At 36.8% G+C, this 15,353-nt stretch overlaps 1 protein-coding gene across 3 annotated transcripts; it reads left to right on the top strand.

Moving 5' to 3' along the window:
- The first annotated feature begins 1,716 nt into the window (after positions 1–1,716).
- Positions 1,717–3,422, top strand: LOC140988262 (microtubule-binding protein TANGLED). Of its 3 annotated transcripts, none has more exons than XM_073457272.1 (4): positions 1,717–1,845; positions 1,932–2,041; positions 2,135–2,193; positions 2,278–3,422. In XM_073457272.1, the coding sequence occupies exons 1-4, from the start codon at positions 1,753–1,755 to the stop codon at positions 3,045–3,047; spliced, it is 1,032 nt and encodes a 343-aa protein (XP_073313373.1). In that variant the 5' UTR covers positions 1,717–1,752; the 3' UTR covers positions 3,048–3,422. The 3 variants fall into 3 exon arrangements, with proteins under 3 accessions (XP_073313373.1, XP_073313374.1, XP_073313375.1); XM_073457274.1 differs by having other exon boundaries at positions 1,789–1,845; positions 1,932–2,001; XM_073457273.1 differs by lacking the exon at positions 2,135–2,193 and having other exon boundaries at positions 1,932–2,001.
- Positions 3,423–15,353: the final 11,931 nt, after the last annotated feature.

The following is a 15,353-nucleotide window of genomic DNA, read 5'->3' as shown; positions in this document are numbered from 1 at the left end:
ATATATTCATCCACTAAACATATATCATGTAATTCAAGACATACAGAGCTTGAGTGCATTTTTTTTTCTTCTCTGTATCTTGACTGTTAAAATAGTCTACCCCTATAAATTGTGCTTTAAACAGGGTAGTCATTCTTCCAGCTATCTCACTGAGAGATTCTCATGGTAGGACTGACTCTTTGGTCTCTAACGAAGTCATATCCCAAGCAATTTTGACTGATCCTATAAGAATCATTTCCAGAAGTTTAATGAATCATTCTCTATGGAGATCAAGTATGCCTGCTGCGATTCTCATAGCGGATGTCTAATCATCTATGAGATCTTCTCTGTTTTTTAAATCTAATACATATAGGTTAAGCATAACCCTATAAGGATGTATAGGTTCTAAAACAGATTTTCCATAAGACGTTTGGTGCAAAGGAATTTGATTCTTCCTTGACCTTTTCCCGCTGGATGTGATTCTCCACAAGTATAAAAGTCCGGTTGAGATTCCCTCATATTTATATTCTGAAATCCCACACATTCTCTTGGTGGTTCTTGCGAAGATGACCAGGTTATGGTAGGTTGTTCACCACCAGTTGTGATCATCTTTAAATCTACAACCATGAAATTTGCAAAAGATTCTGCAAGCTCTTGTAGATCCTCTAGACCAATCCTTTCTAACGTTGTCATCAGATTAATTTCTTTTCTGAGACTGTTTTGATTAGATTGATCATCTTTTCTTCTTCAGTTAAAGGTTTTGGCATCACACTGGTCTTTCCTCTTTGATGTAATAAGAGTTCAGTACCAAAGGATGGTGGTAACCTTGCTTCTGAAGTCCTTTTATTAGAACTTGGTTGTTGTTCTAAATTTTGAATTCTTGTTCGAATATCCTTTAATATTCCAAGAATTTCTTCCTGATTTTCAAGGATTTTCTCCACATTTTGTGGTACATAATACAACATATTGCCATAATTTTGTACCGTCTTCTGAATTTATCTAAGATCTCCAAAGAGTTTAGAGAAATCCGGTACTATTTCTAAAAACATGTTATTTTGAATCATAAGTTTACCTTAAGACTCTAGAATAAATCCTGTAAAAAGTTATTCTCGAACTTGGGTTCGGATTCATGTTAATTGAAAAATCCTCCTCCTCAAATATTTAATTACTTGATAATAATAAATTTGTATGTTTGAAATAATTTTTACCTCGGCTCTGATACCATTTTCGTCCCAGAAAATCAATCATTAAATAGGTAAGGGTATTTTTGTCAACTTTAAACTTTTTAGGGAATTTGGGCGAAAGTTTTTGGGTATACGGAGTTAGGATAAATTTAAGTTTAAGTTTGGGGATTTAAAACCAATTTTCCCTTTAAGTTTTAATTTGATTTCAGGATGAATCAATAGAAAAAAAGATTTCCATCTATATCTCAAATAATTGTGGTAAGTTTTTTCAAGTGTGTCTATTTGAATCCGTGACATAATTTTAAATGGTGAAAGTGATAATAGGTAAATATTAAGAATAAATTAAGTAATTTAATTGAAAATTGAATTAATCATTAAATGGAATTTAAATAAAGTAAAATCAGAGTCAAAGTGGAAATATTATTAATTAATTAATTAATTTAAATGTCGATTCGACCGTTACAAAAACACGCGTCATTGTATCCGTTACTCCAAAAGTGAGCTGCTCCAATATAATTTTGTTGTTACACTTCCCTTCACTCGGGAGGCCGAGAAAAGCACACACAAATCCGGACAGAGAGTTGAAAAAATGGTTGCAAGAAGCCCACCGAAGCAGCAGCGGAGATTGGCGGCGGCGATGCCACCTCTCAGTCCCTCTCTTCTCAGAGAAACAGTTAAAAAGGTACCCATTTCTGTTTGCTTTTATCATATCATGTTAACATATTCTGGATTTGGAGAAGAAGTGGTGATTTGTGTGTGGTATCGAAGGTGGATAAGTGTATGGCTCGATTGCAAGAGCTTCAATACGCAGTGAATGGCGGGAAGAAAGTGAGTTCAGGTGAGAGTCTTAGTCCACGCTGTAAACAGCAGCGCACGAGGTACGGCTAATCGGGAACTTGGTTCGTCTGAAAGTTTGAAGATTTTTTCAGCACCCATTGATTTTATTTGTTGTTTGATTATAAATTTTGAAGGATGAAAAATGTTAATTCCCGAAGATCTTCTCCAGGAAAAATGCTAATAGATAACACAGGTTCTTTTACATTTTTTTATAAACATGTTGTGGTTGGTCTCTGATTCAGTTGGTTGTATGACAAAAATGAGTTGTGGTGTGCAGAGGAATGGAGACGAATGTCGCTTCCAGCTATGCTTTTAGGAGAAACAATTGGAGAAATCATGAAAGCAAGTCAATTTGCAAGGAATATAGTGGAATCAGTCGCCATTAAAGATGACCCAAAAACTCCAATCACCGAAAAGAGGAAACACAGGTTGAATGCAGATGATTCCAAGATCCATGAACGAAGAAAGAAAGAGAAACAAGCCGTATTGCGAACAATCCGATCCCAATCCAACATCCCGCTTATCCAACGGGCAAGATCCCGAATAAACTTCAAGGTTTCACCGGCTGACAAAAGGGAGTGTGACAAAGAAAACTCTAGGTATATAGCTAATCGAGTATCCCCAAGGAATGCACCATGGGCTAGAAAGACAGTATTGTTTCCGAACCCATTATTCCTTTCGATGTCTCCCACTTCTCATCATCAAAAGTTCTGCAAGACTCTGTCCCCTGTGATTGGGCGAAGGACGAGTATTCCGCACAAGTTCTCAATCAAGTCTCCTCCGGCTGGTTCAAAGTTTCAAGTGAAGATTAAAGGCCCTCCACTTTCGATTTCTCCTACAAGACCAGTGGGTTTGTCCAAGAAATTGCCGACTGCATCAAAGATTGGTAGATCATTTTCGCCATCCAGGATAGTAAACAAACTGATTTCGCCATTGAACGGGAAAAAATCTGTACACAGGGCCAGTGACGTAACCAAGATGATGAGCGGACTTAAACATCGTCCCGTGATGTCAATGTCAGTTCGATTCTCACCTCGGAGAATTTGAGTCTATCTGCTCGATGATGCAGCAGCATATAAGAAATTTTATAATTTCCATGGTTGATTGTATTTCTGGTTTGCTAGCCAGTTTTAGTCGTGAATATTATATTCAGAGGATTGTCCATATAATGATATATTCTCTTTATTAATCATCCTTTTGAAGTGTTTTTTACCCTCAAAATTCATTCCATGTTGTACGTGTCCATCTACTTGGGGGGTTGGTATATGGTATCCTAAGGCCATTTCCAATAAATATTATCATGTAAAAGCAGAAGTAGGCCACAGAATGGATAAGGGCTAAAATCCTTCATACGTAGGCAAAATCCTTGTTTCAGTAGTGTTGTATGATAAGAAATGAATTGAAATCAGTAACATTTTTTCACTACACAGTCCAGATTATTGTTCTTTCCAAAGACATCTTCAAACTATCTCCAGCATACTCGAATTGGACAAGCAGAAAAGCCTACTCATCAAGTCTTCCATTTCACATGACCACAAACTCCAGTTCCCCTCCTCTTTGCCTCGCTTGTATCCAGGACAAATATTGTGAAGACCCGAACCAACTATGAAGGGGAGATGACAAGAACATTTCGAATTTGATTCAGATTGGCTATTTTGGATGTCTTGTAATGATTCGAGTAAGAAATGACAAATGAAATTCCGATGTTTGATACGTTTCGTTAAGGCCCTGATGTTGTAAGGTATGATAACTGTTAATTAGTAATATATAAGAGACTGATCAGTAAACCATGAAAAATGATATAATTTTCAGTGCTATGTTTATATTTTGGTTCGTAATAGCTTTATCATGCTTATAATCGAAATTATGATTTTGTATACCTATATGTATCCTTGGTATTTGTCATGCACGATCAACCCGCACTTGCTGAGTGTTTCCCCCAAGCACCCATCCTCTTTCCCTCCCCTTATATAAGAATGAAGATCAGTTAGATGAGAATGAACAAACCATGTTTTGGGGCTGGTGATGAAAGACCGGTTCGAGATCAATCCTATTAAAATTCAGTTTTGTTAAGTCATAATTTGCTTTCGCATTTCGTTGTTTTGGATCATATTGTAATGACGATTATCTATTTTTATAAAATAGACCGGTTTTGATAATTTGATTGCTACGAAGATTGTTGTTTTACGATCGTGCGATTATTAAAGAACACCGAGTGTCAATACACCTTGGTCTCGGAGTGTGACATTTAAGTGGTATCAGAAAAACCGGGTTCATAATTCGGTTGAGAGAATTTCGAGTACCTTCGAACCTATTTTAGTATTAGTTTTGAAATGAATATATTATTTCCTTAATTATTTTGCTATATTGATAATATCAATTTAGTGTTTTGTCTTTCTAGATTATGAGATCTGATTTAATTTATCTTTAGATATTATAGGATTTGTTTTTAATTTGATATTTATATCTAGATATGTTATCCTTGATTAAAGAGTTTTATTCTTAATGAAAATCTTGTTTTCCATTATATTGTAGGACTCTTTTATGGAATGGACTTTAGTTCAAATAAATGATATATATTGAGAACTTTGACGGCCGCATGACGAGAGGTTTTTGCAGAGAAGAAATCAAAGTGCTGAACGCTTTTGAGTAGAAGAATTTTGGTGATAAATCCATCGCCTTGCTGTGTTGCTGATCCGTGTTGAACACACTTGAAGGACGACACTCGTGTGAAGTGTTGCTTGAAGAGTTCTCGGCGATTTCTGTTTTAAGCGACACAATATTTGCGTATGTGATTTTATTTGATTTATTTAGATGCAATTTATTTATTTGAGTTGTCAAGGAATATAGTTTTTATACGTGTCTGTTGGAACATTTCATGTTCGTAATCTTGATTTTGATGTTAACAAAACCTGTTATTTTGTTTCTAATAAATTTACCTAAGTACGTAGAAATCTATCGAGCCAAAATTGAAGCTATCGTGACGCAAACTGAAAAAGTGCCAACTGATTGCTCAAACTGAACCAGTTCAAATGATTGTCTAGCTGATAGGTAGTTCAGCAGAAGACCTTCAGAAGCCCCGCCAGCTGATGAAGAGCTCAACTGATGAAGAGCCCAACTGATGAAGAGCCCAGCTGACCAGTTCAACTAAAGCAGTGAAATCAGTTCAGCTGACGAGTCAACTGATTTCACCAAACCAGTTCAAGTCCAGTTCAACATACCAGTTCAGAACATCAGTTAGGAATCAACCAGTTTGCAGAAGACGACAAGCTTATCTAAGTGGAATCCAACTGACGACAAGCTTATCTAAGTGGAATCCAACTGTGCGCATTAAGGAAAGCATTTGTCCAGTCAAAGTACAATAATAAAAGTTGTAGCAGAGCTTAAAGTCAATGAATTCCAGAATGATTGTCAGAAAGGACAAGTCACAAATTTCGAGGAGCACATTCAATTGCAACGGACAAATTTGATGAGTCTTGATGTACGGATACATTGCCCCTATATATACAAGATCAAGACCATCAACAAAAGATAGAAGAGAAAAAGTAGTGTGTAAAGAATAAGGGCACGCTCAATTCATATCAGCTTACAAGAAGCAATCAGCCCAGATTTGAGGGAACACTTCAAAGTGTTATCAGCTTAGATTAGAAGCATATTTCCCTCAGTGTGTGAGAATACTTTCGTATCAGTTCTCAGATACACACACACACATCATCACTCACACATATGCAGAAAAAGAACGTACTGATAAGTTGAGTGAGTCTTACACAAAGACAATAAACTTGTGTATGTAGTCTTTAACACATAGACGCTAAACAAGTGCTGGAAGGTGCTGCCTTCAGTTTAGGCTAGGAGTTCAGTTAGGCAGTAGTGTAAGTCCTAATTTGAGTGGATTTGTACAAGGCATTGTATAAATCAAAGTCTTCTAGTGGATCCTACTCGAGGTGTTAGAAGGGGTGACATAGGAGCAGTTGAAATCTCCGAACATCCATAAACATATATTGTGTACTTAACTGTTTAAACTATTGTTTTCAAACTGATTTGATCAGTTTGATCCGTTATTAGTTCAGTTCGAGCCAATAACTGAATTGATACATGCAAGAACTGATCTCCCATATATCAGTTATTCAGCTCACACAAGGTAAAACGTTTTCAAATTAGTCAGCTTTCTTAACGAATGATTATTTTGAGTATTTTATGCTTGGTCTAAAACCAAACTCGATCTAATTCATCGGTATATACATTCTTAGAACACAAGCTATTAAAGCTCTTGGAGAATATTGTGTTTGAAGAACCTTCCCAGGTGACAAAACCTATCCTTCAGTGTCACTACTATTGGATTTTGTAAACGATTTACAAGATTTCTAGTGATAATTTTCCTTGAGGCATTGTACAAGTATTTATACTTATACATAATTTAATCCATCTTATTGTGTTTACTAAAGTTTATGTGTGTGATAAATAATACATTCCCGCTGCACGTTGTGAATGGTGTTGACAACACCGACATATAACACCAAAATCTGATACACACAAATTTAGTATTTTTGCACTTTTATGTTAAAAAAACCCCTACTAGTGGTATCAGAGCCAACTCTTAATAGACTAAGCGTTGATTTGGATTACGTTTTTGTTCATACAGGCAAAAGTGCAATGGACGTGTTGTCAACTAACTCTGCTTTTCGACCACATATTCTAGATCGATCCAACTATGTGTTTGGAAAGTTAAGATTAGGGTTTACATTAAATCTATCGAAGAAAAGGATTGGCTACATGTTTTGGACGGTTGGTCTCCTCCTAGAACTCTCGACACTGACGGAGATAGTTGCATCAAACCCGAGAGTGCGTGGACAGTCGATGAATTCCAAACCTCGAATTACAACTTGAAAGCGCTTAATGCTATTTCACTTCTGTTGATGTCAACATGTTTAGTCTAATCACCAATTGCATCTCCGCCAAAGCATGGGATATCCTTCAGAAGCACTGCGGAAGATCTGAGAGTGTACGCAGAACCAAACTAAGGATACTAACCTCAAAATGTGAAAGTTTGAGAATGGAAGAGAACGAGACTATTGTTGAATATGATCGAAGATTGCATGACATTGCAAATGAAGCATTTAGTCTTGGCGATCCTATGTTGAATGAAGGATTGCTTAGCAAGGTGCTGAGATCCCTTCCAGAACGCTTCAACATTAAAATATGTGCTATTGAAGAATCTAAGGATACTTCTACACTTAACCTGGAAGATTTGATCAGCTCACTCAAAACATTCAAGATGAATCTAGACTTACAAAAAAGAGACAAAGGGAAGGCTGTTGCACTGCAAGCTTCTGATGAGTCCTTCAATGAATTGATTCGGGAAGTTAATGAGTCTGATCTATGTGAATATTTGATCTGGCTGATTACAAAGAATTTCGGTGATTTCTTAAAAGGAATGAGAGACACAAAGAAAATTGTTAGGATAAAGCACTTACCACTAGACCAAAAGCTATAGCTGTTAGCCAAGGCGCAACTTTATTTTCTTATACTTGTCATAGCGCAGAGTACACCTACTTGGGTGCTAATGGGTTTGGCTGTTAGGTCCATGAGTCCGGGGAGGTGCGTGTCTATCTGCTGGTGCTGTCTCATATCCCTTAGAGATCAGTCTTACCATTTCCCTACTGTCGGCCTTGTCCCCAGAAAAGACAGCATTACCCATTAAGATCTGGTGTCACTCTTTTACGACCCACTTGGCCAACCAGATCAATCCTCACAACGTCAACAGCTTGATGTATGAGAACTTCCCTAGAGGTCACCCATCCCAGTATTACTCTCACTCATGCACGCTTAACCCAACTTCTCCCCCAAGAAGTATAGAAATATTCTTCTCGGGAGACTTGAACCCATGATCTCGCTCTAATACCAATTATTAGGATCAAGCACTTACCACTAGGCCAAAAGCTATAGCTGTTAACCAAGGCGCAACTTTATTTCCTTATACTTATGACATCACATAATGCACCTACTAGGGTTTTAATGGGTAGGGCCATGAGTCCGAGGAGGTGCGTGTCTATCTGCTAGTGCTGTCTCATATCCCTTAGAGATCAGTCTCACCCTTTCCCTATCATCAGCCATGTCCTCAGCAGAGACATTATTACCGATCAATATTTGGTGTCACTCTTTTATGGCCCACTTAGCTAACCTGATCAATCGACACAACGTCAACAGCTTGACGCATGAGAACTTCCCAAGAGGTCACCCATCCCAGTACTACTCTCACTCATGCACGCTTAACCCAACAAAAATCATTAAACCACCGAAACCTTCTTCTGTCATTTTTGAAAAGAATAAGAGACCTACACTTTCTCAAGGACATCTTAAACCAAGGAATGAATTGATGGCTCGACCACATCTTAAGAGACTAGATTTGGTCTAATGCAGAGAATGTTCTGGATTCGGTCGCTATGCAAATGAATGTGCAAACAGACTTTGTAAGAACAAAGACATGACAGTCTCCTTGATTGATGATTACTCATAAGAAGAACTGGAATCCAGTAAAGGAGAAGATCATTCTTCCATGTCTGCGGTTTTGAAAAAAAAAACGCTGGCTGCAAGTCAATCCACTAGGTGTTGTCTCAAGTGTTGCAACACTGGGTCGTAACACCACTTCAAAATCTTTGTCTCAATGGTAAAACTCACAGTAACTCAAGCAATCAAGAAATCCAGGATGTTGATTCGGATGAACTCACCTTAGAAAGTGTGCAGACTATGTACGAAGAGCTATACGAAGATTGGATCAAAATAAATAAGATAAATTCGATCCTCTCTAAAAATTATGCAGACCTGAAAGAATGTGTGTCTCGACTTGAAGTTGTGCTAAGTAAAAAAAAATCTTGAACTTTGCAGAGTCAAGGATGATCTTGAGAAAGTTTAAAAGAATTCAACTCGAGTTCAACAAAACTTGATTCAATGCTAATGATGGGAAATGACAGAAGAGCTGGAATTGGATACGTAAAAAGTACATATGAACATAGAGAAAATTCCAACTCTCGATCACAATCAACTGTTTTTGTAAAGGAAAAGAAAGTCACTCCAATCCTTTCGAAGATTGATCCTGTGGTGAAGAATCTTCCAACCAAGAAGCCAAAGTCAGTGCAAAAGCCGAAACAAAAAAGCATCGTTTTATTTGCCATTACAGTCATAAGCCAGTTCACATCTAACCTTTTTGTTTTAAGCTGAGAGATGACTACATGAACTAGCATACAAAACGGGTGTTGCCCAAGGTTGTGCCCAACAACAAGCGCAACACGAAGTCAAGAAACCTCCTGTGAAGAAAGTTTGGGTGCCCAAAACTGTAATTCAATGCAATGTCATTTCTACGTCATTAAAAACTAACATTGTAGGTGTATGCTATTTCGACAGTGGGTGCTCACGCCTCATGACTGGGTCCAAGGAACACCTCACTGACTATGTCGAAGTAAGAAGTGGGCATGTAACTTATGGAGGTGGTGCAAAAGGGAGAATTGTCGGCAAAGGAACCTTAATGTGGATGAACTTCCTAAACTTCACAATGTGCTCCATGTTGAGAAACTCAACTCAAACTTAATAAGATCTAGATATGCCGACAGTTGCTACCAACTGGGTGAATACCACGCTTACCAAAATAACAAAGTAAGTGAGTTCGACTTATGACATCAAAAATTGAGTCATGCAAACTTCAAGACATTGAAGAACCTTAGTAAGTATAATGTTGTAGGAGGTATGCCCAATTTAAGCTCAGGAACTACATACGGTTTATATCAATAAACAAAGAGGGAAAAATTTAAACAACGAATTTATAAATAGAATTGAAGCCTTAGATAGAAAATATCTTTATTTGAATATACTCGAAACAAGGACTCGATTGTGTAACGATGAGTCTACAAAAGAATACTTATCCAAAGGGTATGATCCCTTTTTGAACGGTACATTTGTGGACCATGCCAAAAAGTTAAACAAACCCGTGTTCCGCACCAAGTGTTGTAACACTTTGGGACAACATAGTTTCTTGAACTCTTGCACATGGATCTCATGAGTTCAATGGAAAGTGTAGAGCGTGGGTGGTAAGAAATACTCATTTGTCTGTGTTGACGATTTCTCACGTTTTACTTAGGTAAGTTTTCTTAGAGAGAAATCAGATACATTTGATGTCTTTATAAAACAACATGCCCGGATTACAAGTTTGCATAATCTGACTATTGGCAAGATCAAAATTGATCATGATCTGGAAGGTAAAACAATGGAGGATGATGTCGAAGGATTTTTGGACACGTGCAAGCCACTGACCATAACTGTTGTTGAGGGTGGTGACGCTTTTGAGTAGAAGAATTTTGGTGATAAATTCATCGCTTTGTTGTGTTGCTGATCCGTGTTGAACACATTCGAAGGAAGACACTCGTGTGGAGTGTTGCTTGAAGAGTTCTCGACGATTTCTGTTTTAAGCGACACAATATTTGCATATGTGATTTTATTTGGTTTATTTAGATGCAATTTATTTCCTAGGGTTGTCAAAGAATCTAGTTTATATATGTGTCATTATAATTGGGTTTTTTAAACGATTTACAAGTTTTTTAGTGATAATTTTCCCTAATGCATTATACAAGTATAACATAATTTGATCCGTCTTATTCAAGTTTATAAAGTTTTTGTGTGATAAATAATACATTTTGTTGCATGTTGTGAACGGTGTTGATAACACCGACACACAACACCAAAATCTGATACGCATAAATTTAGTATTTTTGCACTTTTATGTTAAACAACCCCTACAAAGTTTGAAACGTCTACTACTAAACTACTGATTTTTTTTAAAAAAACAATCACTATTGCTAACCGAAAATACATACACTAAAATAAAACCAACTCCTGTATAAACTTGACTGTAGTTCAAATCTTGAAAATGTGACCAACGAAAATGTTTACTGTTTAAAATAAAACATCAACATATTACTAAAAATCTACCCGTCCTCAAAGCATAAAAATCATGAACGTTTTGCAATACTCCTTAACCATAACTTTCATATAACCATGTAATGTGCGGAAAAATACAAGGTCCTCGAGTTTCCCGTGCACCCCCAACTCATTTCACTCAGTCCTCAGCACCTCCAATCTCCTCATCAACATTATCACCTGCATCAATCACACCTAGTGAGTCTAAAGACTCAACACACCTAAACCGTTATAAAAAAAAATGTATACATATCATGCAACAGTGAAAAATACTGCAATTAAAGTAACTTCCATGATCTTTAAAAGCTTGAACATAGACATAAACATATTCATATCATGTCATTGTAAACTATACATTTTTTCTTTATTGAATTCAGATAATTAGTTGTGACTTTCGTATCATCTGTTGGTCGATGGATCCATCTACGTATAACCATGGTACCAGGAGGCGGGGATATCAGCGACACTCTCACCCGTCAACTAAGCCTTTGCTTTACATGTTTCGTGTTCGTGTTCGTATTAGTCACAACCAAGTCACCTCCTTCAAACATGTCAACATATTCATCACTTAAAAAAATTCATGAATATACATATATTTTCTTGAAACCAACCGTGCAACATATTTTCAGCATTTTCATAAAATCTCCATATTCAAATAAAATAAACATTTTAAACATGAATTTTCAGTTGTCAGAGCACTGCCAGAACTGCTAACTTGACTCGGGTGCAAAATGACCATTTTGCCACAGAAACCGTAATTTGACCATTTTACCCAGGACCTTAAAACTTTGACCCGAATCCATTCGATCAACTTAATACACCTTAAAACATACTTATAATCATTTATTAGACGTAAACTCGAGCTCCTGCATTAAATTATATAATTCGTTTTAAAACTTGGACCGGAGTCCCGATTTTAACCCGAATCAACCCGAAACGCAACCAAAATTTTCCAAACTTAAATCATGACTTAATGGCACCTAACCATACCTAAAACAACCATGTCCAGACCATACAAGATCCACGAAAACCCTCTGCAAACTGTTGGAATTTTCTGCAACAAAAGGAAGAAAAATTGAAACCCTAACTCCAAGCCAAGCCCATATCTCGACCCTAGCCCAAACCACGCCGGACCAGCCTCGAACCCTCCTAGACTGACTTAACCATGGTCCCCAGCCCCATGCACACAGACGTGCATGATTCACTCGAACAAGCCAAAGCCGAACCACTACTATCTCTAGCTCCTTCGATCGGCTCCTCGACCACGACCAGCTGTTCTTGAGCCACCATGGGCCACATCTCAGACCCATCAAGCTCTGATCCAAGGCCTGAAACAGCCCTTGCACTGCAGCTCACATCCTTTAAGCCGATCGACCAAAACCTAGCCCAAAAACATGAAGATCTGATCGCCCCCTACATTCCTCGTTCCAAGTCTGATATTTCCACTTAAACCCTCTCTAAACCTTCTGTGAATCGCCCCCTAATCATCAAAACCTGGCAGCCCCTTCATCCATGCCAAAAACGTGAGAAACAAGTGAATAAAATCCAACATTTTCATGTAAAAAGCATGTAAAACCATTGCATATCATTATATCTATAACATGGAATGCAAGATCAATCAAAATACGTATTAGGATTTGAAAGGTGAGAAAACGGAGGTATAGGGCATGCCTTAGCGTCTAAACACTCGAAGATTCGCACAAACAACGCGAGAGACGAACACTGGAGGTACGGGATCACAACTCTTACGATTTTTCTTGAAAAATAACGTGACAAACCTGTTGAAGAAAGGAAGGTGTGTGGCCGAGAGAGATTGTTGGGGGAGGCTACGGTTTGAGTGAAGAATAAAATGAATGAATGGTGGGATAATAGGCCTAGACTTTAAAATATTAAAGGGTAGAGATCTTGTCCCAAAATCCTACTAAAACAAGTCCATTAGGCCCAATAACATGCACGTAAAATAATTTTTTTTGGTACATTTTAAAAAATAATCCCCGAGCCCTCAAAAGTCCTCCATTTTACCAAAAATCAAACACGGGTTTAAAAATATGACTCGGCGTGTAAAAATATCCTAAAACTGCTCATTTTCGAAAATTGCAATATAATATGTCATATATTAAATAATTAAAAATAATTGTTTAATAAAAATGTTTTCTTTAAACTGTCATCGGTCTCTGTTCCTCGTTCGAGCATCGAATACTGCCAAAAACCCTAATTTATGCAATTCTAATAAACCATGCAGTAAAATACCTAATCATGTCATGAACATGTAATGCATTTAAAACATTTAATTAAGTATTTTTAATAATACCCTAGATTTGCATGCAGTCAGGTTAAGTCGCTTAATTTCTAAACATTACAAAGTTGCACAGACATGGAGCTTAAAAACCACCTACCAGGCGCATTAGCACCAAAATATTCGAGCGAAAAGCGCCTTATCAATAGAAATTCGTGCTCCGAGAGCCTAAGAGCCGCTAGAAGGAGCCTCAACGCCAATAATTCGAGGCACAGACGCCAAAGCGCCGCCAGAAGGAATTTCAGCGCCTAGGTCTTTTTCCGTTTTTGGAAATTCATGAAGAGCTCATAACTTTGCGTAGAAAAATCAGAATTTGATTAAATAAAATGTTCCAAAAACCTTATGACTTGAACTATCCATCTATATCAAGATTTCCAAAATTTTCATTTTTGAAAAATTTCTCGAAAATTCTTTTCGACCCATGTATTGCACCGAAATACTTCAAACAACTTGATTGATGCTACTTTCAGTCTATTTAACTTATCTTCATCATTTCAGACTGTTCAAAATCATTGTGTTTGTTTTGATCACCAATTATAATAAGAATGTTCAATCCATTTTTCTTTAGCATTGTTCAATTATTGATTATATGTCTTTTCTCTTCAAAATCATAATAGTTGTTTGGGTTATATATCCATCGATTTCGTTTAAGAAAAACCTCAAAAAATATCGTCCAACCCATACATTGTACTACACAAAATAATTGAGGTTGCCTGATTTTTTTGTTGCTTTAGCTTATTATGTTTATCATTGTCATCTTGAACTATTTTAAACCATTTCATTTGAGATGTCTATCTATCCCATGTACTCGCCAACGATAATCAACCTTGTATTTTGTAAGTTTAGAATGCATTTTTAATCAAATGCGACATCTCATATTTTCGAAAGTTTGAAAGTCATCTTAAGTCTATTTTGAAAATTTGAAGGCCAAATTAATGATTTTTTTACCACTTTGTATCTTCTCCACCTTTAATTTGTAACAACACATAAATGAATGATTGTGGTCATAAAAATGTGATAATGACGAGCCTTTAACACCTCATATTCCATCCCTATCAATAAAATCGAGACCATGAAGAATATCACACAAAAAAAATAACAAAACATCTCAAAATTTCAATCATCTAGTAGCAACATTTTTTAGCATAAGTGACACCTTGTTCGAGCAACATTTCAGTAGCAAGGATCAAACATTTTCGCGCATCAAGGAGTAACAGATTTCGAGCACCTTTCAATAATATAATTTCAAAGCACAGGTTGCGGGTATTTCGATCCAGCAACAACAAAATTCGAGCATCACACGAAAGAAACCAAGAAGAGTGTTACAGACAAAGGCGAGGAACCCTTTCCCAAACTTTGAAGCCACTCAAGTTTAGCTAGAAATCGAAATGTCAACCCAAGGCAAGACCATTATGGACCGTGAGTTTGAGAAACTTAATAGTGTCGTTACAAATTTATTTCGTGACAAAGACATATTGAAGAAAGTTAAGGACCACCTTTAAGTGGAAGTAAGACAACTCGACAAGAATTTTGCTGAAAATCACTCAAGGATTTCAAGAAGAACCTTAAATGGGGTAAAAAAATATGTCATCAAATGTCGGCCTCCACTGAGGCATGGTCTAACCATTATCATGCTGTAAAGGATTTTGGTGACAAATTACAACAAGAGTTCAATGCATACAGTCAAGAAATGGGACCTATTCGCATCAAATTGAACTCAGCAACCAAAACCTAGATGCTTAAATCGTCTATCAAAAAAATGCATTCGAGCATACGCAACAACTGTTGTGCGCACAAGAAGAAGATACTAATGAGGAGTTAGGAGACGAAAATGTTATAAATTGATTAAACTTCCATTCTTCTGTTGTAAAAAGGACATCCACATCCATTTTTCTTTGCACCCTATGAAATATCTTTCGAAATCAATAAAGAAATCAGATTTATTTGTATAATGAAATGAAATTCCAAATTTTTAAGCTTTGAATCACCCAACATTGAATTATTGAATTTCCGAACCCCCTCATTTATTTCATACCTATACACTTCGATACTCATATAAAGTTGTGTCGTTCTATTTATAAGACCTTTCT

Source organism: Primulina huaijiensis, chromosome 11, assembly GCF_012295235.1.
Source record: "Primulina huaijiensis isolate GDHJ02 chromosome 11, ASM1229523v2, whole genome shotgun sequence".
Taxonomy (NCBI): Eukaryota; Viridiplantae; Streptophyta; class Magnoliopsida; order Lamiales; family Gesneriaceae; genus Primulina; species Primulina huaijiensis.
This window is presented reverse-complemented; position numbering and strand designations above follow the sequence as displayed.